This window comes from Carcharodon carcharias, chromosome 22 (genome assembly GCF_017639515.1).
Source record: "Carcharodon carcharias isolate sCarCar2 chromosome 22, sCarCar2.pri, whole genome shotgun sequence".
Taxonomy (NCBI): Eukaryota; Metazoa; Chordata; class Chondrichthyes; order Lamniformes; family Lamnidae; genus Carcharodon; species Carcharodon carcharias.
The window spans coordinates 57,835,292-57,859,427 of record NC_054488.1 but is presented as its reverse complement, the minus strand read 5'-3'; the positions used below and the strand labels follow the sequence as shown (position 1 = coordinate 57,859,427).

Here is a 24,136-nt window from a genome sequence, read left to right as displayed (position 1 = left end):
CTAGTATAAAGATCCCCAGCCTGTTCAATCTTCCCTGTTAGGTGTAGCCTCTCACTTCTGGTACATTTTAGTTAATGTTTTTTGCACCTTCTCCAGTGCCTCTATACTCCTTATGACATGGAGACCAGGATTGTGCACAGTACTTGGTGTGGTCTAACCACAAGTTTTACATAACTTCTACTTTTCAGTCCTATCTTACTCCAAATGAACCCCAGTTTTTTTTTATTCCTTTATTAATCTGAGTCAGTGCTTTTAATGATCTGTGTACTTGATTTCCAAGAAGCTTGTGTCCTCCTTTACTTTTCCTACTTATCTATATTGAAGTTCATTTGCCAATTACATTATGCAAATTTGTTAACCTCTTTCTCTAGTCTGTCGCAGCCCTCCTCTGTTTAACTGAACCCATCCAATTTTGTGTCATCAGCAAATTTGGCCTGTTTTGCCATGAGGCGTGTTGCAAATGCCTCTTAACGTGGCCTTAGTTGATGTGCATGGGCACCTCAAGAAGGCCTCTGCACATTAGTGATCAGGAGTGAGTACACTGGCATTCTCTCCCTCCCAGCCCTGGCGATATATTAATTCAGCGTAGATCATCGCTCAAACCCACAACTTTCTTGGCTCAGTTAACTACTGGATCAACTCACTAAGCCACCCGTGGATTGGGTTACCAACACTCCAGGATTGTCCTGGAGCCTTCAGAAAATGAAGATGAATCTCTGGACACTGTTGTGACAAAACCCAGGTGGCAAACCATAGGGACATTAAAAAGGGTTGTGTGTTTTTCTTAACTTATCGACCGTTTTAATTTATTGGTTATAAAACTGCTTCAGAATGATGAAAAGGCTGTTTGGCCAGGTGGGGTGCTTGCAGGCAAAAGGTGATGTGACAGGTCTTATTGGAATAGTTCCGACCAGAGTTGGCGATCCTTTCCCGGGCAGCTGGTGAAATGTTGTTTCTAAGTTACGCTGTGGATGATTAATTTGTTCTATTCTGTGGCCTGCCATTTCCACAGAAAATCCAGATGTTGTGCGGAATGACCTCTTGCGGCCGGAAGGCCTTGACTCTCCTGAGCGGTGTGTTTGCTGTGTGTGGCCTGGGTCTCCTTGGGGTGGCCGTTAGCACAGACTATTGGCTATACCTGGAAGAAGGGACTATTTCCCCCCAGAACATGACAACGGAAGTCCAGATGTCGCTGCACTCTGGCCTCTGGAGGGTTTGTTTTCTGGCAGGTATGGACCTTGTCCTTAGCACCGATTTTATTGCTCATGAATTAAGACTGCTAATTGAAAAAGGAAAATGGCAGCTGGCATGTCCTGCCCAAAGCTTTGGCCTACTTCGCTCTTTTAGAGGCTGACTGGCTGCGTATCTGCCACTTTCTGTTTCCGCTTGATGGCCGTTCACAAGGCGTAGGAATTAATGTGGGACCGTTTAGAGTAGATGCTGCAGGGCGAGTGTGACCAAGAGGCCAGGGGGACTGATGGAAATCAATCCAAGGGCCTGTCAGCTTCCCTGAGCAATGGCATCAATGCCAGGCTACCTGCCTCTTCAACACGGGCTCTTAGCTAGGTGCCAGGAGAGGGGATTGGAGTTGGCTGTGAGGGTTGGTGAGGAAGTTGTGCCTCAGGTGGAATTTGGGGAGCACCCACTGCTCCTCCTGGTGGCCAAAGGGGCAGAGAAAGAATAAGAATTTTACGGTGAATCCTTCAACATCAGTTCGGTCCCTTATTTACATATTTAAGAGGCCTAATGCCTGTGCACACCTAAAAATGGCCCCCTTAACATTGTCATTCAAGGATGGGAGGAGAAGGCGGTATTGTGACAGTGTCACTGGGCTAGTAATCCAGAGGTCTAGGCTAATGCTTTGAGGCATAAATTCAAATTACCGCATGGGAGCTGGGGGGATTTAAATTTAAATTTCAATGAATGAACCTGGAGTTATTAAGATAACCTCAGTAACGGTGAGCATGACAACCATCATCAATTGTTGTAAAAACCCATCTGGCTCTCCGAAGCCCATGAGGGAAGGAAATTTGCCGTCCTTACTTCGTCTGACCCACATGTGACTCCAGACCCACAGCAATGTGATCGATTCTTAACTGCCCTCTGAAATGGTCTAGCAGCAAATTCTGGCCTTGCACACAAAAGAATAAAGAAAAAAATAATATATTTATATACATCATGTACACTGCTTTACAGATATATAAATCACTCCTGTACATATGATATACAAAGCTTTAAAGATATGTAAATCACTCTTGCATATATCATTTATACTGCCTTATTGAGAGATAAAACATACATATGTATATATATATATATATATATACTTTTTTTTCTGACAGAAATGTCCCAGTTCTGCATATATACATGAATATATATTATGTAACGGCCTTTCAGAGGTCTAACCCTCTGCCTAATAATAGTCTCACAGTGGTAACATACTAGTATGTGTTTTGTAGAGTATCCCACTGTTTAAATATAATACACCTATTTTCCAGAAGTCACATTCCTTTCCCCATAATCAACTCCGCTTCACAGAGGCATTAACATGCTGCGCTACTAATGACACTCTGCTGTACAGACATAACACAGGTACCTCTGTGTACAGATGCACTGCTCCAGGGGCTGTCACTTTTCTGATTTCCTGATGATTTCTGATGAGTTTTTTTCCTCCCTGCTGCTGTGTGATTTTGTAATGATTAACGATCTGTAACAACCTGTTATTTGTATCTGTAGGAAAGGAGCGTGGCCACTGTTTTACCATCGAGTATGTGATGCCAATGAATGTGCAACTGACCTCAGAATCCACCATCAGTGTTTTAAGTCAGTATCCATTCTCTGTCCAATCAGAAGTTCAATATTCAAATAAATAAGAACAGGTTAGAATCATCGAGTCTAGAGCACAGGAACAGGCCATTTGACCCAACTTGTTCTAGCGGTTATGCCCCACATAAACTTCCTCCTACCTCTCTTCATCAACATCAACATAACCTTCTCATCTGCTCCTCCCTCATGTGTTTATCTAACTTGTCCTCAAACATGTCTATGCTATTCACCACAACTAACTACTCCCTGTAGGAGCAAAGACTTTATTCTATCTTTCAGAAACATCTCAAAGTGATATGTATGTTAAGGTAGGGCAGGTGGTATTTGCCAGGCTGACCAAATCCAAAAGGGAAACTTGGCCACACTATTACAATAGTTTCGCAATTTATATTTATTATGAGAAGGTTTGTGCACTAAATTCAGAAGTAATAAGTCCACTAACACCTTTAGAGATTTAAAAAATTAAATTAAAACATTTTTTAACAAAAGAGGGGAATAAAACACATGCACAAGGTTGCAATTACAGTTACTTAATATTATAATGATTCAAAAAATTCCTAATTAACCAGACTCCCAACTATACACCCCCTTTAAGGCAACAGTCCAAAATAAATTTTAAATTTATACAGACAATGCAGCAAGGTTGCCACAAGCACCCACTTGACAGTGGAATTTAAAGGCTTTTAACAGAACTTTTGTTACTGGAACAGCAGATTTCTGCAAAGTGGCTAGAGGCTTTTCCCCAGGTCTGTTTCACACTGTGTACCTTTCAGATCTCACACGGCCACACCTCATGCAGCCTTCCATCCTTTTTTAAATATATTTCTTCCTCTTTAATCTGTAAATCCCATTGTTCCCCCATGCCTTTGGAATTTACTTTTCCCATGCATAATATAAAACATTACGTTGTCATTATGGTCAGAGCCTCGGAAAAAATAAATGTAATAACCTTACCCTATTTATCTTGCCAGTCGTAAAAACCTTATCATGTCTCTTTGAAAATCAAACACCTCTCCACTTATGTTAAATGCAAATTTAATTCACACTCTATCTGCTGACTTTACCTAGCTCACTCATTAGCATTTCAAATGCCTTTTTACCCCTAACTCTTTTGATAATTTCAACCTTGCAGTCTACCCGCCTCTAATCTAATTAAATCAGCCACACACACACAGACATAAGCCTACTTTATAATATCCCACAATAACACTATGAAAAGTATAGTAGTTTCATGACATGTATACAATGACTGATTCTGAAGTGTACATGTAGGTGTACATAGTAAGTGTTACTATGTAGGCAAATGCAGTTCAGTTAGTAGCTCGTTCATGCACATGAAAGATAAGAGAAAATCTTACATTTCTATGATGCCATCCATGACATCACCTAATAGCTTTATAGCCAATGATGTACTTTCAAAATGTAGTCACTGTCCTGATGTCTCCCTTTCTTTAATTTGATATCATGCTATAGGATCTTTCACAGCCACCTGAGAAGGCAAATGGGGTCTTCAGTTTAATGTCTCATCTGAAAGGCAGCACCTCTAACAGCGCAGCACTACCTCAGCATGACACTGCATTGTCATACTAGACTTTTGTGCTGACGCCTCTGTGGTGGGATTTGAACCAACAATGTTTTGACTCGGAGGTCAGAGAGATACAAACTGAGCTGTCGCTCCTACAAACAGAACTGAGATGAACTCTCTGCTCTTTTTCAAACAATATTGTGGGATCTTAAATACCCCAGCAGACAGGGCATCTATGTGTGTCCAATGTTTTATTGTGTGGCAGGGGTTTAGACAGGTTTTGGGGATTGTCTAGTCTCCCAAAAGTATGCTGATCGAGTCCATAATCTATTTTTTTACAGCAAGTATTTACACATTTGGCCCTCCACACAAGGTAAGAGTTTCTGCTCTCTTCCCAGCCTCTCTAACTACTCAGTCATGTATTTGACATCATTATTAATCAGCATCATGTATGCTTCTGATGTTAATACTTTTAAATGTCCCAGCAGACAGAGCCTCTGTGTCTGTTCAACTGTGCAGTTTTCCCTTATTGTAGATAATATGTCTAGAACTTGGAGCACGGTTAAGACACAGCCCCTTGAGAGAATGCTACCAAGTTACTCAGCTGGGAAATGAAGGCTAAACTTCTAATGTACTTTAATTCCCACATCAGCACTCAGGCTAATAACTAGATCAACAATAACTGATCAATAATAGCTAGATAAACAATAAATGATCAGTAATAACTAGATAAATAATCACAAATCAAGCACCTGGTACTGGGATAAATGGAGCCTCTCATATTTCCCTCTGTCTTTGTGTTATTGTTACAGACAGAAAGTCAGCAAAGCACTTCTACAAACAGGGTTACATTGGTTCTGTGCAGTATAAGGGAGACCATGAGACAATCTCACTCTAGTTCACTGCTCCATAGGGTGTAGGCATGAAACTGAAAGGGTGAAACTCTGACCTGCGAGTCCATTCAAGGATCAATCATGGAGGCCAATATCTTGATTGGCATCCTTTAAGTTTAAACGAGCAGCGAGGTAACTGTGGTAATGCAGGAACAGAGTTTAAAGGGGGGAGGGAAGGAGTGGTGGGTAGTGGAGCCCTGAAGGTTTGTAATAGTAACAGATTGGAGAATGAATAGTGAATTAGTGTTAATGTTTAATATGTTCAGAGCCTTTGGCAGTGGGCCGAGAGGCATCAGTTGGTGCAACCTTTAGCTAAAAATAAGACCTTTAAATATAATGACAACACTGCACTGTTGGAGGTGGCTTTTAGATGAGATGTTAGGTGGAGGCCTGACTGCTCTCCCAGATGGAAATAAAAGATCCCAAGGCACTATTTCAAAGAAGAGTGGAGGATTCTCCTTGATGTCATGGCTAATATTTATCTCTCAACCAACATCACCAAAAGAGATTATCTGGTCAGATCACATGGCTGTTTGCAGAGCTTGCTGTGTGCAAATTGACTACAAATTTTCTACATTACAACAGCGAATCATTGTCAAAAGTACTTCCTGTCTGTAAAGTGTTTTGGGATATCCTGGGGTTGTGATTTTTTTCCGATAAAAATTCAAGACTTTCTTTCTAGCGATCACTGATTTCTCAGATCTTTCTCTTTCCACAGAAATGATACGATCATCCACTCCTTTCCCACTGGTCAGCCTGTTTTTTATGTTCATTGGTTTTGTGTTGAACAACATTGGACATATTAGACCTCATAGGACTATCTTAGCCTTTGTGTCAGGAATCTTCTTCATACTTTCAGGTAATAGTCAAGAAAGTGGAAGGGAAAAAAAAAAGAGAACTCAGTTGCCAAGTTTCTTCTCATTTTCAATGTGTTTCCTGTTGTCTCATTTTGTTTTGCCACCTTTGGGCTGGGAGGTATTTCCCTTCTCAACACGATGGGAGCGGCGACCCAGTTGGAGATCATCTCTGAGGGTGGCACGTGGTGACATTCCTGTGTTCTTTGTCTCTTTTTGCTTAGTGGCAGAGTGTCAAACATCCACTAACATCTCTTGGTATTGGCACAACTGGCACCCAGCAACACCCAACATGACAGTGATTTGTGTCATAGCCACACAAGAGCATTGCACAGGAGCAGAAGATGCTTTTGCTGTTTGCTGGACTAACCCCAAGATCTAAAAAATACCATACACTGTCTCTCATACTCCCTCAAATTGTTTTGATGCCAAATACCTATCCCATTCCCTCTTTGATCTACCATCTGCCCCAGAATGGGCAATGGTGCCAAGATGCTGTGCCTCTTTGACCACTTGTTCCCTGACATTTCATTTGATTATTTGTTGGTGTTGCATATTTTGATGTTCTTTAGCCAACAACCAGATGATTAATAACATTAATGACAGCTTCTTAGTGATTGTGTGGCACTTGTGTTTTATGATGAATAACTTCTTCACAATTGCAGGTTTGTCACTGGTTGTTGGACTTGTGCTGTATATATCGAGCATCAATGATGAAATGTTAAACAGAACCCCGGACTCAGAGAGCTATTTCCACTACAAGTATGGATGGTCCTTTGCCTTTTCTGCCATATCCTTCCTGCTGACTGAGGTAATTACCAGCCAAAATGTGCCCATATCTGCCTCAACTCATCACATTCAACCCAAGATTGTTTCAGGTTCCAGGGAATCAGTTTGACCCAGATTACACCATGACCCAACTAAACGGGAGCCATGATCGAAACAATGAGAATTGTCACCAACTTCAGCAGCCTGCCATTGGTATGTACTGGGGTGATTTGAGGGGCTCAGTAGATAGAATTCTCACCCCTGAATCAGGGTTCAAGTCCCACTCCAGCCACTTGAGAACAAAAATCTGGGCTGATACTCCAGTATCAGTGAGCTGCACTGTCCGAGGTGCTGTTTTTTTGGATGCGGCATTAAACCAAGATCCTTTCTGCTCTCTCAAGTGGCACTATTCTGAAGAAGAGCAGGGGGGTTCTCCCCAGTGTCCTGGTCAATATTTACCCCTCCATCAAATATCACAAAAGAAAATGGAAAATGGTAGAAATGCTCAGCAAGTCAGAGAGCATCTGTTACCGTTCATTGTCCTTTCAGGATGAAAGATTGAACTGAGTGACAGATTGAGCTGGAAACTTAGTATGATTTGTCTTCCGGGCACCACTCTTTCCTCTCTCATCAGCTGTGCTATTGTTGACTTAATCTCGTCACAACTGACGTCAAACAATAGTCTGTAACCAGTCATGACAGTTTGCTGCCTGCTTTCTCTCAGTTAGCTGCTGAATATCACAGGATCGCAGCTCAAAGGGACTCAGTTCCACTCTACCTTCCCCTCCTCCTGAGATAAATTTTCACCCCCTCCCTATCCAACATTTCCCACCTCCTTTGATGCTCCCATCGTAATGTGAGGAATGTCGAGTGTAATTCCTTGGTGATGGGGGGTGGAGGTGGGGGGTGGGGGGTGGGGCGGGGGGGGTGTGTGTGTGTGTGTGTGTGTGGAATAAAGGCTGCTTTGGAATCCCAGGACTGCAGACTTGCTCTACACTGTTAACTGAGCTGCAATCACAGTGAGGCCTAATTGAAGCAGGGCAGCCTCACTGCACCTTCAGGTTAGATTGAGCTTGGCCTAAATAGCCAAGTGGTTATGGTACTGGGTTCGTAACCCCAAGATCAAGAGTTCAGGTTAGATTGAACACTTGCATTTAATTACTTAATGGTCCCAGTTCAACGGCCAACAACACTGGAGAACTCCATTTGTTGCAGTTAGGATTTTTATTTCTGATGGTTATCAAAGTCATTGATCGAAAGTTGATTGGTGGGATTTTAGAGTAACTCATGAACACAAACCCCTGGAGGTGCAGAAGGTTAACACTCTCCCCAACTCTGAATCCAGGCCCTAAAAGCCCTAAATGACCCAACTGCAGCTCAGAGAATGACAAAGCACTGAAGGAGGCCATTCAGCCCATTGTAATTGTGCAGGCTCTTTGGAAGAGTTTTCAAGTTACTCCCAATCCCCTGGTCTTTTCCATAGCTCTGCAAATGTTTCATTTTCCACTACATGTTGAATTTCCCTTTGAAAGTTACTATTTGAATCTATCTCCAGTATCCTATCAGTAAAACATTTCACATCATAACAGAAAACAATTCCACTCCAGATTGACACACTCATTCTGAGGGATGTGATTTCCATTAGAAATGGACATATTCACACAGGCCTGATCCCTTAGCTTCCAACAACCACACAATAACTACCCTGATCTCTCCCAGCACATGCATATTCTCTGGTCCCAAGGATAAGCTGCTTCCAGGCCACTTACCAGATGCTGGTGAGCCAAAATGAGAGAGCAATGTCTTTTTCCTTTCAACTGGGGGAGAACAGAAGAGGAAGTATTTAATTCCCCCAAAGGCCTTGACATGCTGACTCTGAAAGAATTTCACCCCCAACGGTTTTTGTGTTCCTGCAGAGCGCTGGAGTAATGTCAGTATATCTCTTTATGAAGAGATATGCAGCCGAGGAGATTTACAGACCCCATTCCAGCTTCTACAGACCGAGGCTCAGTAATTGCTCCGACTACTCAAGCCAGTTCCTGCACCCAGATGCCTGGCCTCGTGGGCGGAGTCCCTCCGACATTTCCAGTGAGGCTTCCCTGCAGATGAGCACCAACTATCCAGCACTTCTCAAGTGCCCCGACTATGACCAGATGTCCTCCTCGCCCTGCTGAGCCACAGCCCACCTGAGTGGTTTGCCTCTGAGCAGCTAAGGTGTCCTGGATCCCACACTCCGGCCCATTGTTGCGATGAGGACAATCTTAACACAAATCATCAACTGGGGCTCTGGTTTCTGTATTTGCACATTTGCAAAGCACGAACTATCAGCTTCACTGGCAGGGGCGGGGCAGGGGGTGAACTAGAACACAACTGAAGGTAGCAAGTTATTTTGCAATAATGTGCATTTTCTTTGGCAATGGTGTCATCCACTCAAACTCTGTAAAACCTAGAATGCAAAATGTCATTGAAAAGTGGTACATTCATACAGTACATAACACTTTAAATGCATTATCTTCCTGCAAAGCAATTTAATGCAATTAAGAATATTATGTTTTGAAAAGTTAATATTGTTTTGATTTAATGGTCCCTATGATCTGATCTTCAACAGATGATTGGCTGTGGTTCTGTGGGTAAGAACTATGGAGGTATAACCTTCAGGTTAGGGCTGGGCAAACAAGGGTGATGTCCAGAAGCACCTTTTCACTCAAAGGGTCGTGGAAATCTGGAACTCTCTCCCGCAAAAAGCTGTTGAGGCTGGGCTTCAGATGAAAATTCCCAAATTGAAATTGATTTTTTTTTTTACACAAGGATTACAGAGTCAAGGTGGGTAGATGAAGTTAAGATACACATCAGCCCTGACCTGATGGAATTATGGAACATGCTCGAGGGGCTAAATGGTCTGCTCCTGTTCCAGTGTTCCCACTTATGCTGTAATTTGAGAATGGAAAATTAGTTCAGTGCAGTCTAGTGTCTGGAATAAATGTCACCTACAGCTTGTTGCTAAGATAAACTCAGTCACCTAGTCATAGTTGCTAGGATTGACTCTTGTCACACGGCGGTTGTTGCTAGGCGTTACCTAGAAACGTACTCAAATAGAGTCACAATGTGCTCGTGTTTACATGTTGTATGTTGTACAGACACCTGAGAGCACGATTATGTCTCTGTATTAAATCTCCTCCTTTCTTATGTAACAAGTTTCTGATTAATGAGAACAGCTTAAATATTGTCGTTTTAAAATGCAACAGTGAGAATTTTTACTTGGATGTTAAAATAATTTTAATATCATCATGTTCAGAAATAGTGTTAGCTGTGGTTCAGTTGTCTCTGAATCACAAAGTCCTGGGTTTCAAGTCCCACTCCAGGGCTTCAGCACAAAAACACGAAGGCTGACACTCCAGTGCAGTACTGAGGGAGTGCTGCCCTGTTGGAGGTACTGTCTTTCCGATGATGTGTTAAACTGTGACCCTGTCTGCCTGCTCAGGTGGATGTAAAAGATCCCCTGACTCTATTTTGAAGAAGAGCAGGGGAGTCATCCCTGGTGTCCTGGTCAATATTTATCCCCCAGCTGACATTGCAGAAACAAATTATCTGGTCACTATCACATTACTGTTTGTGGGATCTTGCTGTGCGCAAATTGGTTGCCACATTTCCTCCATTACAACAGTGACTACACTTCAAAAAGTGCTTCATTGGTTGTAAAGTGCTTTGAGACATTAAGTGGTCGTGAAAAGCGTTATATAAATGCAAGTCTTTTTTTCTTTCAATGTACTGTTGACTTATTAATAAAATCAAATGATATCTTTACTAGATATTTTAGTTCATATGTAAGCCATCTTACATAGTGTTTAGAAGAACTGTGATGTTAACACTGGACCTTCCTCCCTAAACCCCCTTCATTTCTTGGCCTCTTTTTCTTGCTGTAAGACTCCACTTAAAACCTACCTCGCTGACTAAGCTTCTGGTCACCTGAGACTATTGTCTCCTCCTTTGACTGGGTGTCAATTTTTGTCTGATTATCCTTTCTGTGAAAGTGTTTTGGGACATTTTACTATTCAGATGACAAGGCACACAAGATATTAGACTGTGTTGCCAAATCTGAAGAATAGTGAGAATAGCAGGAATGCTGCACACTCAGGAGGGGCTTCAGTCTTGGTTGCCAAGGCACCAGGGACACATTTAGTTCAGGGGGTGGGGGTGTCAAAACGTGTGCAATTCTGGGATGATCAGAACAACCAGATGTTTACAACTTTGAAAGGCAGCAACTGAGAAGTGATCTTACAGAAGTTTATATAAAAATGTATACGTTCCATAAGGATAGTCAATGGTATATATGTAGTAAAGCAAAGGGACATAGATTCAAGTGACTGAAAGGTGAATTTAGGATTGGTTCAGGAAAACTTTCTTTCCGATGCAATCGATACTTGGAATGGGTTTCTGGGAAAGTAACAAAGTCAAAACACATCAATGAAGGACCTATTAGATACTGTGATTTCAAGGGAGTTGTTGGTGGGGAGGGAGTGCTGTTGCTGTGGCCTTTTGTCTCTGATGAGATAGGACGGGCTGAATGGCCTTCCTTGATTTGTCGTGATCATGTGATCAACACAATTCCTAGTAGCCTTAAGAGAAATTGTGCCTGCTGGTCCTGGTAACCCGGTAGCCTGGGAATTTAGCTGCAGATTAATGATAAATAGTTGCTGTTAAAGGAGCCCAGAATGAGAAATTAATCTTAAATCCTCTCATTCATCTCAGTACTGTTTGTGTCAGCTTGCAGGGTGGTGACCTGCAACCTTACCCTTTGCTACAACAGTTTGTACATTTCAAAAGTAATCTGTTGGCTGTGAAATGCTTTAAAACATCTACGAGCTGTGAAAGATGCTCCATAAATACAAGTGATTTCCTTTAAAGAATGACGGTACCGTTGGAGAATAAGGTTCCATTATTGTAACTTGGCCAGTCAACTGAATTAGTTTCCAGGATTAAACCTAACCTTCACGCAGACTCTATTCAGATGGTTTATTTAAAGATTCACCAATTCGAAATTGTATTGTGCAATTCAGCAGTAATTTAGGAGGCATTTTTATCTTATGCAGTGAAGCTTATTTTTGTGATAGGTGAGCCATTCAAAAGTCCATTGACTTTGGCATCACCGGAAAGTCCCGCCGGTGGGAGAGACAGTAAAATTCCGCCCATAAAGAAATTGGAGCAGGAGGGAGTCACCATACCCATGGAACCTACTCCAGAATTTGATTAAGATCATGACTGATCTTCCTCAACCCTACTTTTTCATGCTATCTCAAAACCCCTTGATTCCCATAATGTCCAAAAAATCTATTGATCTCTGTCTTGAATCTACTCAGTGAATGAGCATCCGCATTCTGGGCTCCTCTTCTCCTCATCTCAGTCCTCAATGGCCAATCCCTTATCCTTAGACTGACTCCTGACTATAGATTCTCCAACAAGAAGAAACAGCCACTCAGCAACAACTGTGTCACCTCTTGGAACCTTTCATCTTTCAGTTAAATAACTTTTCATTCTTCTAAACTCCAGAGATTATAAACTCTACACGAAGGCTGTGAACACTAAATCTTGTTCATCATTCCTGGCAGTTTACTCTCCTGTTAAAATTCAGACTGGACAACAGGGACTATTAAAAATCTACATTTTCTGTGTAAGCCATGAGATTGTGCCTTGGGGGAAAATAATAGAACAAAACACTGGAAGAAAGAAACTGGTTGTACTTGTGAATTTAATTTCAGAAGTTGCTGAAGCAGCTTCTCAAGGGCATCTAGGACTGTGCATTAAATTACCCAGATCCTGAGAATGAATATAAAAATTTTAAAAATGATGTTTAATTAGTAGACTATCTTGGGAAAATGATACTGCAGAATTAGATCATATACTGTACACAGAATTCACTAATGAACACACTTGGAGAGATGTAGACTGCAACTTACATGTCTGAAATGTCCAGGGTGTGTCTTCTCATGTCTTCTGCATGAGTTGAAATTGCTCACTGTAACTTAAACTCTAAAATGCACACACATCAATTGAGCAGAAGTAAGAGTGGATGTAAGTTGTTGCGAAGGACATGTTGTTATTACCACAGCTTTGGTCATCCATCATTCAGGCAAAACTCTTAATGCAAAATAGACTCCGAATGGCTACATAGTACAGGCAGAATGCCAGCATTCTCCCATCACCTTTTAATTTGAGATTTGGAATAAAGGGGACTTTTTCTATATCTTTGGTCTCCCAGCATTATAATGTCCCTCTGTTACTCTGCAGCTCCCTGGCTGCTTTGACTCAATCCGCTCCATGTAAGATTGGTCACTCTGAGCTAATACTGAGGTGTGGGGGCTCCTACAGTCTGTGTTAAAGGGAGAGGAGGGTGGCTTAACTATGTCATGATCCCATTGTTTTAGAAACTGTAAAGAACACATTATTAGATTGAGAAATTAACCAATGTAAATCAATTCGGCAAGACAATCGCCAACATTTTCTTAGACTACTGACTTATGTTAGATATTTAATTGATAGTTTTTTTATTTCCAGGTAATACATGAATCTGGCATCTCCTGTGGGGACTATCTGTGCACTGTGATTAGGTAGGAGCTGCACTCACTCCCACTGCTATTGGACTCAACTGGAGCTAAACTCATCTCATGAGTGTTTCCAGCTGCTTTTGGTTCTGGCACTGGGTTTATAGTTTGCCATTGTGAGATTTGAACTCTTGATCTTGGGGTTATAAACCCAGTACCATAACCACTTGGCTATTTAGGCCAAGCATTTGGCACTGGGTTTATACACAGCAGAAGTAAAGGTGAGGGTAAGGAGTCAATTATTGGCCAAATACCTTGAAATGAGTTTGGCCTCTTTAAACATTTAACCCAGTTCTCATCCAGCTGACGCTCTTCAGATTCATGTCAGCTTTCTCCATATTAACAACTTGTCCAATTATTCAATCGACTTCCTGGAAATGTCTGTGTTATCTGCTGCTCCTCTGGTGACTGGTGCTAAGGTTTAACTCCACAGGCATAAGACACATTCCCCTTATACTTGGCCCAGGTGATCATCCTTTGGATGTGAGTCCAAACAGTGAGAAGTTCCAGCTAATTCATCTGTGAAGTGCATCACACCCAAGCCTTATCTGGCCCTCATTGCCACCCACATCATCCTCTGCTACACTTTCCAGTGCAAGACAGTTAATTGGGAGTGGGAACCTCAATTGATTTTGGGAACATAGGGCTCAGGAGCAGGAGTAGGCCTTTCAGCTGTTGGTGTCTGGTCCACCATTCATTAAGATCATGACTGATCTGCTTGTGGCCTCAACTTCACTTTCCCATCTGCTCCCCCATAGCCTGGGCTCCCTTGTCTATCAACATTCTATCTAACTCAGCCTTGGAAATATTCAAGGACTCAGACTCACTGCTCTCTGGGGAAGTGAATTCCGCAGACTAACAATCCTCTGAGAGAAAAACAATCTCCTCATCTCCCTTTTAAAGTCTTCCCCCACAACTGGAAACATCTTCCTAGTATCCACTCCATCAAGTCCCCTCAAGGTCTTATGTGTTTCAATAACATTATCTCATTCTTCTAATAAACTCTAATGGGTACAGGCTCAACCTGCTCAACCTTTCTTCATAAGATAATTCCTTCTTTTCAGAATGAATCGCGTGAACCTTCTCTGATAGAAAACCCCAATAGATTCGTTAAACATGACTTCCCTTTCACAAAGCCAAGTTGGCTCTGCCTGATTTTCTAACTATCGTCCCATAACATCCTTAATAATGGATTCCATCAATTTCCCTATGACAAATGCTAGGCTATATGCCCTGCAGGTTCCTGATTTCTGCCCCCCTCCTTTCTTGAATTAGCTATTTTCCAATCTGCTGGGAACCTTCCAGAATCTAAGGAATTTTGGAAGAATATAACCAATGCCACTTCTATCTCTGCAGCGATTTTTTTTTAAGACCTCAGAAGGCAGGCAAAATGGATCCTGGGGATTGGTCAGCCTTCAGGTCCAATAGTTTTCCCAGCACCTTTTCCCTGGTGATGGTGATTGTTTTAAGCTCCTCCTTCCCGTTCACCTCTTGATTTTCAAGTATCTTTGGGAAGTGAAGACAGGCACAAAATACCTGTTCAATGCCCCTGGCATTTCCTTGTTTTCCATTACCAATTCCTCGGTTTCACTCTCTAAAGGACCAACATTAGCTTTAGTTACTCTTTTACTTTTTAAATACTTGTAGAAACTCTTACTATCTGTTTTTATATTACTAGCTAACTTTCTCTCGTACTCTTCCTCTTTATTTTTTTTGGTCATTCTTTGCTAGTTCTTAAAATCTGTCCAATTCTCTGACCTATTTCTTTGTTTTGTGATGTGTACTGTGTTTTGATTTGTACTGTGTTTCTTTCAAATTGATACAATCCTTAACTTCCTTATTCAGCCATGGATGATGAAACCTTCTCAAAGAGTCTTCCTTTCTCATTGGGATAAATCTCATGGTAAAGGAGCCTCTAGGTGACAACGGTCACAACATGATAGAATTTCATGTTCATTTTGAAGGGGTGGAGTGTGGATCTAAGACTAGTGTTAAAATAATTCCTTAAAAGTCCACCACTGCATCTCTACTGCCCTACATTTTAAACTCATTTCCCAGCTCACTTGAGCTAGCTCTGCCTTTGTATCTTTTATTCAGGTTTGAAACACTAGTCTTAGATCTACACTCCACCCCACCGAAATGAACATGAAATTCTATCATGTTGTGATCGTTGTCACCTAGAGGCTCCTTTACCATGAGGTTATTGATTAATCCTGTCTCATTGCTCATTAGCAAATCTAGGATAGCCTGCTTCCTGGTGTGTACTACTCTAAGAAATTGTCCCAAAAACACAATGAACTCATTTTTCAGGTTAAAAACAAAAAAACTGCGGATGCTGGAAATCCAAAACAAAAACAGAATTACCTAGAAAAACTCAGCAGGTCTGGCAGCATCAGCGGAGAAGAAAAGAGTTGACGTTTCGAGTCCTCATGACCCTTCAACAGAACTAAGTAAAAACCAGCTTATATTTCACCCCTCTCCTATTTTTACTTAGTTCTGTCGAAGGGTCATGAGGACTCGAAACGTCAACTCTTTTCTTCTCCGCCAATGCTGCCAGACCTGCTGAGTTTTTCCAGGTAATTCTGTTTTTGTTCATTTTCCAGGTTGCCTTTGCCAATCTGATTCATCCAAACGACATGTAGATTAAAGTCACCCATGATTATTGTGGTACCTTTCTTACATACCCATTTATTTATTCCCGCATTCTCTGTCCTAACTACAGTAAGGAGGGGCCTATAAACCACTCCCACAAGTGACCTCTTACCTTTCCTATTTCTTATCTCTACCTCTCCTTAACCCAAAGGTATTGTGTCCACAAATACCACCCACTCTGAAATCAGCCTACTCACTAAAGGGATATCATGACATGTGGTAAGTGTAGAAACTGGTGCCCTTGGAAATATGGGGGGGGGGGGGGGGGGGGGTGGGGGTTGGTAGAGAGATTGGTCTATGTCAGCACGAAATAGGCTTGTAGCAAATCAGCAGCCGGGTATGCTCCTTGCCTGACCTTCGTTCCACTGACATTCACAGGATGTTACTTCAAACTCTTTTTGGAGGCTCATGTCCTAGTCTCAATCCTACTTTTACTTGGATTGAAATAAAAAAGTCTTGGCTATGTTTCCAAGTCAATGGAAAATAGCATCTGCTGCAGCATATTACAAGCTGCTGATTCATGACCAGCCTCTTTCGCGTTGCCAGAGAGACCGATTCCACATCCTCTGTTCCCAAAAGTCCATCCCTGGGAATTTTCCTCACCTCCTGTCTGGGTCTGTTCCAGATCTACTGATCGAGATGGATTGCTGTAACTAGTCAATAACTCCATTATTGTTGCACCATGTGACTACCAGGGTGGTAAAAGGTGAGTGAGATGACCTTGTCTTTTTACCTCCAGCAATTCCCATATTCTTTCCTGCTCTGTGTAACTTAGTCACACATCAGCTGCTGTAATTCCCCACAGCGTCAGGAGGGGGAGCTTTACTCATTGGTTTGCTCTTCGGTGTTGCCTGGGCCTCCTGTGGACAGTTGGAATGAGCTCCAGCTCTATTTCTTGTATTTATTTCTCCCTGTTGATTTTGAACTCCTCATAAATATTATAATTAAAACAAATGCAAAATGGGTGTCAATAAAATTCCAGGTTGGCTGTTTGTCGTACAGAGTGCGAGCAGTGTGACAATGTGATATTGTGCAGCATCTGCTGTCATTTAAGGAGGTGGTATGAGGCAGTCAGTGAACCTTCTGTCAGACTGGTAATTAATAGCTTCAACTACATGGCCAGGATCCCAAGAGTAGAGGCGCTACATCGCAAAACGGTCTCATTATCATCTCATTTCCATTTTTCTTACAGAATTATTCTATTCAATTTTACATTATGTGAACAAACTTGACAATTCATCTACCAATATGTGAACAAACTTGACAATTCATCTACCAATAGGAAATTCTAGTTTCTGTTTAAATCACAATCCATACTTTTCAATTTAATTCACATCAAACCACTTGCTGGGAAACAGACAAAGAATACAGCCTCCTGATGGCTCAGTGAGCAGGAAGACTATGTGCCATTGAAGCAGATCAGATCAGTTTGAATCCCTGGGCTAAGGAAGGTTGCTTTTTAAAGCTGTACAGGACCCAGTCCAAATGTCAGGAGAGCCAGATTTTGTAGGATGAGCTCTTGTGAGGTGTTACTCCAGGAGATGGAGGCTATTACAGGTCATTCATTTAGGGGCCTTCGTCAAGAGGTTAGAATGTGGGATACTGAGAACAGTGACAGAACTAGAATTTAAAGATTGACCCTGATGTTATATGGGGAGAGGTTTCACATCAATTGTATTCGAGTGAGGTGGTCACACACACCCTGCGGGGTACAGGAGTTAACATGCCAGCCAAGAGTGTAAATGCACCAGCTGGTGGGATAGGTAACCACTCGGATCAGAAAGGCCCCAGAACTGATTCCAGGTCTGTGCTGATCTCAACCAGGACATTCGTAGGCATTGAAATTAAAATTAACTAGGGTGCAGTGTATCTGGGATGTATCTGGGATGCCGAGGGGAAAATGAGCCAGGAGACCTACCCCTGATTTTTATTTATTTATTCATGGCTGTGGGCATTGCTGCCCATCCCTAGTTGCCCTTGGGAATGTGGTGCTGAGCTACTTTCTTGAACCACTGCTGTCCATCTGGTGTAGGTGCACCCACAGTGCTGTTAGGGAGGGAGTTCCAGGATTTTGACCCAGCAACAGTGAAGGAACGGCGATATATTTCCATGTCAGGATGGTGAGTGACTTAGGGGGAACTTGGAGGTGGTGGTGTTCCCATTTATTTGCTGCCCTTGTTCTTCTAGATGGTAGCAGGCGTGGGTTTGGACGCCTTGGTAAAGTCTAAGGAGCCTTGGTGAGTTCCTGCAGTGCATCTTGTAGATGGTACACACACTGCTGCTACTGTGCGTTGGTGGTGGAGGGAGTGAATGTTTGTGGATGTGGTGCCAATCAAGTGGGCTGCTTTGTCCTGGATGGTGTCCAGCTTCTTGAGTGTTGTGGGAGCTGCATTCATCCAGGCAAGTGGGGAGTATTCCATCACATTCCTGACTTGTGCCTTGTAGGATGGACAGGTTTTGAGGAGTAAGGAGGTGAGTTATTCACCACAGAATTCCCAGCCTCTGACCTGCCCTTGTAGCCACAGTATTATATGGCTGGTCCAGTTCAGTTTTTGACCTGTTGGTAACATCCAGGATGTTGATGGTGGGGGTTTCAGCGATGGTAATGGTGTTGAATGTCAAAGGGTGATGGTTCCCTACTGGAAATGTAACTTGGGTGACAAAAAGACCGGCTTGTCTAGGATTCCCATACAGTTGAATTGAATACCAACAGTTCACCCGAAGCCAGTAATGTCAATCTAACCCTTGATCTCTTGTATATATGTCTTGATGAAGTTGTGCTGCCTCCCAGTGGGAGAATGGCAAAACTACAACTATCTAATTTTTTGTTACATCGACATCCTGTCCCATTTCGATGGCTCAGCACATTCCAGAGGTTTTCATTAAAGCTGTTAAACGTGAATCCAGATCTAGCAAGGACATTATAGAATTTACCCTGTAGATTGCTAACTCCAGCTCAGGAGCAACCTCTATCGATTCCAATTCAATACATCGATCAGTGGTGTGGTATCAGCTGGAGGGATTGTGGAATGGGGTGAGATGGCTGGAGATTTGACTCATGACCCTGTGGAAGGAGACCTTGATAATGCTCACTTTCCATAACATCTACTTGGTGAGGGCTGAAGATGATCATAAAACTTTATCAAGAGCCAATGCTGTTAGGGGGGATAGGAGAGAGAGGAAGCAGAAGAAAAGTTAAAAAAAATAATTATAAAGAATAAAAGAATTAAAGTTTCTTATAAGTCTTAATGTGTGTTAATTAATATGAATCTCCATATTGTTACCATCCCCATGGAGACCGATAATTTTAAAGAGAAATTCAAACTTCCAGTTATTAGCTAAAAGTAGGACACGCAACAAGATTTCATCTTTTAAAACTTTTACTGTGGCAACTGCAAAAATAACACTATTAACTAAACACTATTTCCAAATCTCCCGGGACCAATCCAAAGTGATTCACAGCTTCCAACAGTTTTACTTCTGTTCGTTTCCTTTCCTGATAGTATCTTCCACAGTGAGAATGTTCTGGGGGATTCTCCTTCTAGTTCCAGCTAGGCAAAGCTTCTAGCCTTATTTTAACTCCTCATGAACTTGGTCTTCAACCTGAACATGAGCTTCCATGTTCATTCCACATGGTGAACAATAGAGTCAACATTTTCTCTGTGTACGTTGCAGGTCTGGTTGACTCTATTTCTTTGACTCTCTTCCTTTTAGTTGGCTGCAGACCACACGTGTCCAAACTGCAACTCAACTCTGTGATATTTCTGAGTTTATAGGGAAGCCTAAAACCTGATCTTAAAATGCGCCCCCCAATCCCCAACTCCAAAACGGGAAATACTTTAGCCTTGTATCAAAGTAGAAATGTTAATTGGCTATCTCTGGTCTTAACTGATCTTAGAAATAAAGACTTAAGCTCCAGCTCAACTGTTTACAATTTGATATTGACAACACCTTTCTGGGCCTCAGGAGACTTCAAGGCTTCTCATTGCAGCCTTGGAAACAGCTGTTATTGTCACCAAGTGTTAATATCTAGCACTTCCCTCTCAATAAAACAATCTGAGTCTCTTTAGATGTCTAACAATTAAACCACCCAGGCTGACTATCAGACAGACTCTCGCACCTGTCACATGATCCCTTTCATTTAAAACTACAGTCTCACAATATAGTAATCTTACAAATCAAAATATACAATCCTAAAATATAATAAACTTATAAACCTCAGAATTGTAACAATAGATAGTGAATCACTTATCTTTGCAACAGCGACTACACTCGGTTGGGATAGTCCTGTGGGCATGGAAGCTTTTATATATTTGGAAATTCTTTCTTTTTCTGTCTGAATTTATCTCCTTCACACATTGGTCCTCTAGCACAGCAGGATAAAGCTGGTAAGATGTGGATATTGGCCTATCTGAGTCCTTGGTCAGTGTTGGATGTGGGACAGGATGACACCAGCTGCTTCTCCGTTGGGATGAGGGGGAACTAAAGGAGGCTCAACTCTGGGCTGCTTTCTCGCACATCCTGAAGGGTCATGTCAGGGCAGTGCCAGGGAAGGTTGCCTTGTCGACCCTCAGAACGGAGGGTACCGAGTGTAAAGAGGCCGAGAAGGGGAGGAGAAGGAATAATTAGAGGAACATAAGCAAAATTACTGCAGATGATGGAATCCTGAAATAAAAACAGAAAGTGCTGGAAATACTCAGCAGGTCTGGCAGCATCTGCGAGTAAAGAAACAGAGCTAACGTTTCAGTCAATGACCTTTCATCAGCACCAAGAAAAGTTAGAAATGTAACAGGTTTTAAGCAAGTGAAAGGGGGAGAGTGGAAAAAGAACAGAAGGAAAGGTCTGTTATAGGACAGAAGACAGGAAACATTTAAATGACAAACAGTTGGTTGTGCAAGGCCAGGGAGGATGGTAATGAAACAAAGGATGTGTCTGGAGGAGGTGTGAATAGCGGAATAATGAACAGCTGTCATCTGAAACCAAAACCATGAAAAACAAAATTAAGACCAAAACATGCAAAGGAAAAGAAACAAAATGGGGTCAAGTGTTACTGTCTGAAATTGTGGAACTCAGTGCTGAGTCCAGGAGACTGCAAAGTGACTAAATGAGAGCAGAGGTGCTGGTCCACCAGCTTGCAGTGAATTTCACTGGAGCACCACTGGAGACTGAGGATAGGGAGGTCAGTGTGAGAGCAAGGTGGAAATTAAAATGGCCGGCCATTGGAAACTCAGGCTCACACTTGCAGACTGAGCAGAGGTGTTGTGCAAAGGGGTCAACCAGTCTGCGTTTGGTCTCCCAGTAGAGGAGAGCACATTGTGAGCAGCGAATGCAGTAGACTAAATTGAAAGAAGTGCAAGTAAATCACTGTTTCACCTAGTTTGTGCATCAGCCTGTCAACATTTCCCTGTGGTGCTGAGAGTGGGTTTACTAAGTTTACCGAGGACAGTCAGAGCTGTTTTCAGGTGCCTCCTGTCACTATTACATTCAGCACGTGTGTAACTAGGAGTGGGATAGCTTCTAGCAGGAATGTTCTTGTATCAGGCCCAGTGTGTTCCTCCTGTCACCATCTGCTTGTTTGTTTTCCATAAGATTTCAGTGCAGAGAATCTCACCAGTTTCCATTTAAAAGATGTTGCTAATTAACCCTTCCGCAGTGATCCTGAGGTAAACAGCTCCCCTGTTTCTTCCCTCAACCCCTTTCTCCTGAATGGATTCATGCAGTTCCTCTGAACTGAGGAATGGTTCCACAAAGGCAGGGAACTCCTCCGGTGAGTGACTATTCCTCCTCCTAGAGCTATGTCCATTTTACAGACACAAACCAGATGCCTAAGGAACCAATATGGCAGGCAGGATGTTCTGGAACGTTCCGCACGACAAATGCATCCCGCCACTCACCAAATTGGTAAAGACTGGGCTACAGGAGGGCTGTGGCCCTGTAGCAGAAACACGTCTTAGACACTTTTCGTATGTAAATATGGGACCTAAAGCTTTCTCTGGCTTCCTGCTGTCCGGTGCAATATTTATCCATCAGTCAACGTTATTAAAAACAGATGAGGTGAACATTATCAAGTTGCTTTTCATGGGGGCTTGCTGTGCTCAAAATGGCTGCCATGTTTCCTACATTACAATGCTGCCTACACTTCCAAAGTGAGTCATTGGCCGAAAAGCATTTCGAGATATCCTGAGGTCACAAAAGGCACTATAGAAATGCAAATCTTTTCCAGATAGCCAGGGATGATCTGAAGAGTCTGATTTCCAAGGTTAAAATCTGGAACAATGAAACTGGGACAACAAAATGTGAAGGCCCTGACTGATGCTGCAATTTTTGGTCATATTGTTCGGAGTGAGAGTCAGAGGACCAACTTTTTACAAGGATTGTCATTTTAGAGAGTTTTTCTCCAGTTCATTGCTGGAATTGTGTAGCTGTTGGAACCTTTGTGAACTTCACCCATGTGAAAACAAAAATCGATGAGAAATTTGGAGAACCCAGAACTGGGTGTTGACAAAGGGACGATTTTAACCTAACTCCCCAGGTGGGAATCCCACAGGATCAGGAGAGAGGTCAGTTTTCACCCCACCCGATATTAAGAGCATAAAAGGCAGGAGGAGGAGTGGCCATTCAACCCATTAAACGTAGCTGATCTGATTGTGGCCTCAAGTCCACTTTCCTGCTGTCCCCCATAACCTTGTCGATCAAACATCTAACTCTGCCTTGAATTATATTCAATGACCCAGCCTCCACTGCTCTCTTGGGGGGAGAATTCCAAAGACTAACAAAGAAATTCTTCCTCATCCTTGTCTTCAATGGGAGACCCCTTATTTGAAAACTATGCCCCCCAGTTCTAGATTCCCCAATGAGGGGAAACATCCTCTCAGCATCTCCCCTGTCAAGCCCCCTCATATTGCCCTGTGGTGACCTTTAGTGGAGGGTATATTCAGGTGGAGGGCAGAACCAGTGTTGTCAGTTTCCCTAACTGGTGGCTTACTATTGGCTCCCCATGTGATATTAACCACTGGCTGAGTTCCGGGTGCATCCATCACAAAGGGAGGGGCGTTGCCTCTTTTAAACAATATTGACAGGAGTTACATGGAGAGTTAAAGAAGCTTGTTAAAGTTTCACTGGCTCCAGATACTGATGCCTTGCTGCTTTGAAGCAGGAGGTACACCAGGGAACTAAAACTCACTATTGTAGCTTGTGTTCCCATTGCTGTCTCAGATTGTTGCTATGGGAATGGGGCATCCAGTAACATTTGTAATCATCTTAACCAAAGTGCTGAAGTTATTTCATGGTTTACTATCCCGATGCTGCCTCCCGGTGAATGACAATGTCTCCTAGCAGCTGCGTCGGTTCCTTTTTACTGTGAAGCATCCCTGAACTTTGCGTCACCAATGGGATATATCACATGATGAACTTCAGGTGCTTCGATCCATCTCCCGTTACACAATATAACCTCTTGCAGCATCCTGCCTGGATATTAGTGATAGTAACACCCTGGAGAGGGGGAGGGGGAGAGGGAGAGGGAGAGGGAGAGGGGGAGGGGGACAAACACGGGGTAAAAAAATCCTGTGGTCAGTTTCAGAGAACAACCTTCAGTTAATTCCTGTCACATTCCTTATGCAAAGCTCTAAGAAACCTGTTACTCATCACTAACCACAAACCACCGACTCCACATCTCGCCCCCCCCCCCACCCCGCCTCCCTGATCTATCCCCAGAAACACAGGGATTGACATTTTGTAAAGCAAAGATTTATATTCTCAGTAGCCCATGCCCCATGATACATTGTCCCTTATTCCATGGGAGTTAATGGCTTTTTTTTAGGGGAATGGACAGAAGGAATTTACACAGACACGGGGAAATCTCAATAGGTTTATTTAGTGTTTGAAATGGATCAGATTGGGAAGGTCCAGACTGAATCTGCACCCTTGGTGATTCACAATATTTTGGTTAGAGTGGGGAAATGGGAGGAGGTGGGAGAAATGTAGTTGTCCTCAGTAGCTCTAAATTTAGAAGAGACCGTG

The 24,136-nt window shown here is 42.5% G+C and overlaps 1 protein-coding gene across 1 annotated transcript; it reads left to right on the top strand.

Moving 5' to 3' along the window:
• Positions 1-1,021: 1,021 nt before the first annotated feature.
• Positions 1,022-9,040, top strand: LOC121293890 (voltage-dependent calcium channel gamma-5 subunit). Its single transcript, XM_041217331.1, has 5 exons — positions 1,022-1,229; positions 2,737-2,823; positions 5,963-6,103; positions 6,764-6,909; positions 8,783-9,040. Exons 1-5 carry the CDS (start codon positions 1,022-1,024, stop codon positions 9,038-9,040), a joined length of 840 nt encoding a protein of 279 aa, XP_041073265.1.
• The last annotated feature ends 15,096 nt before the right edge of the window (positions 9,041-24,136 follow it).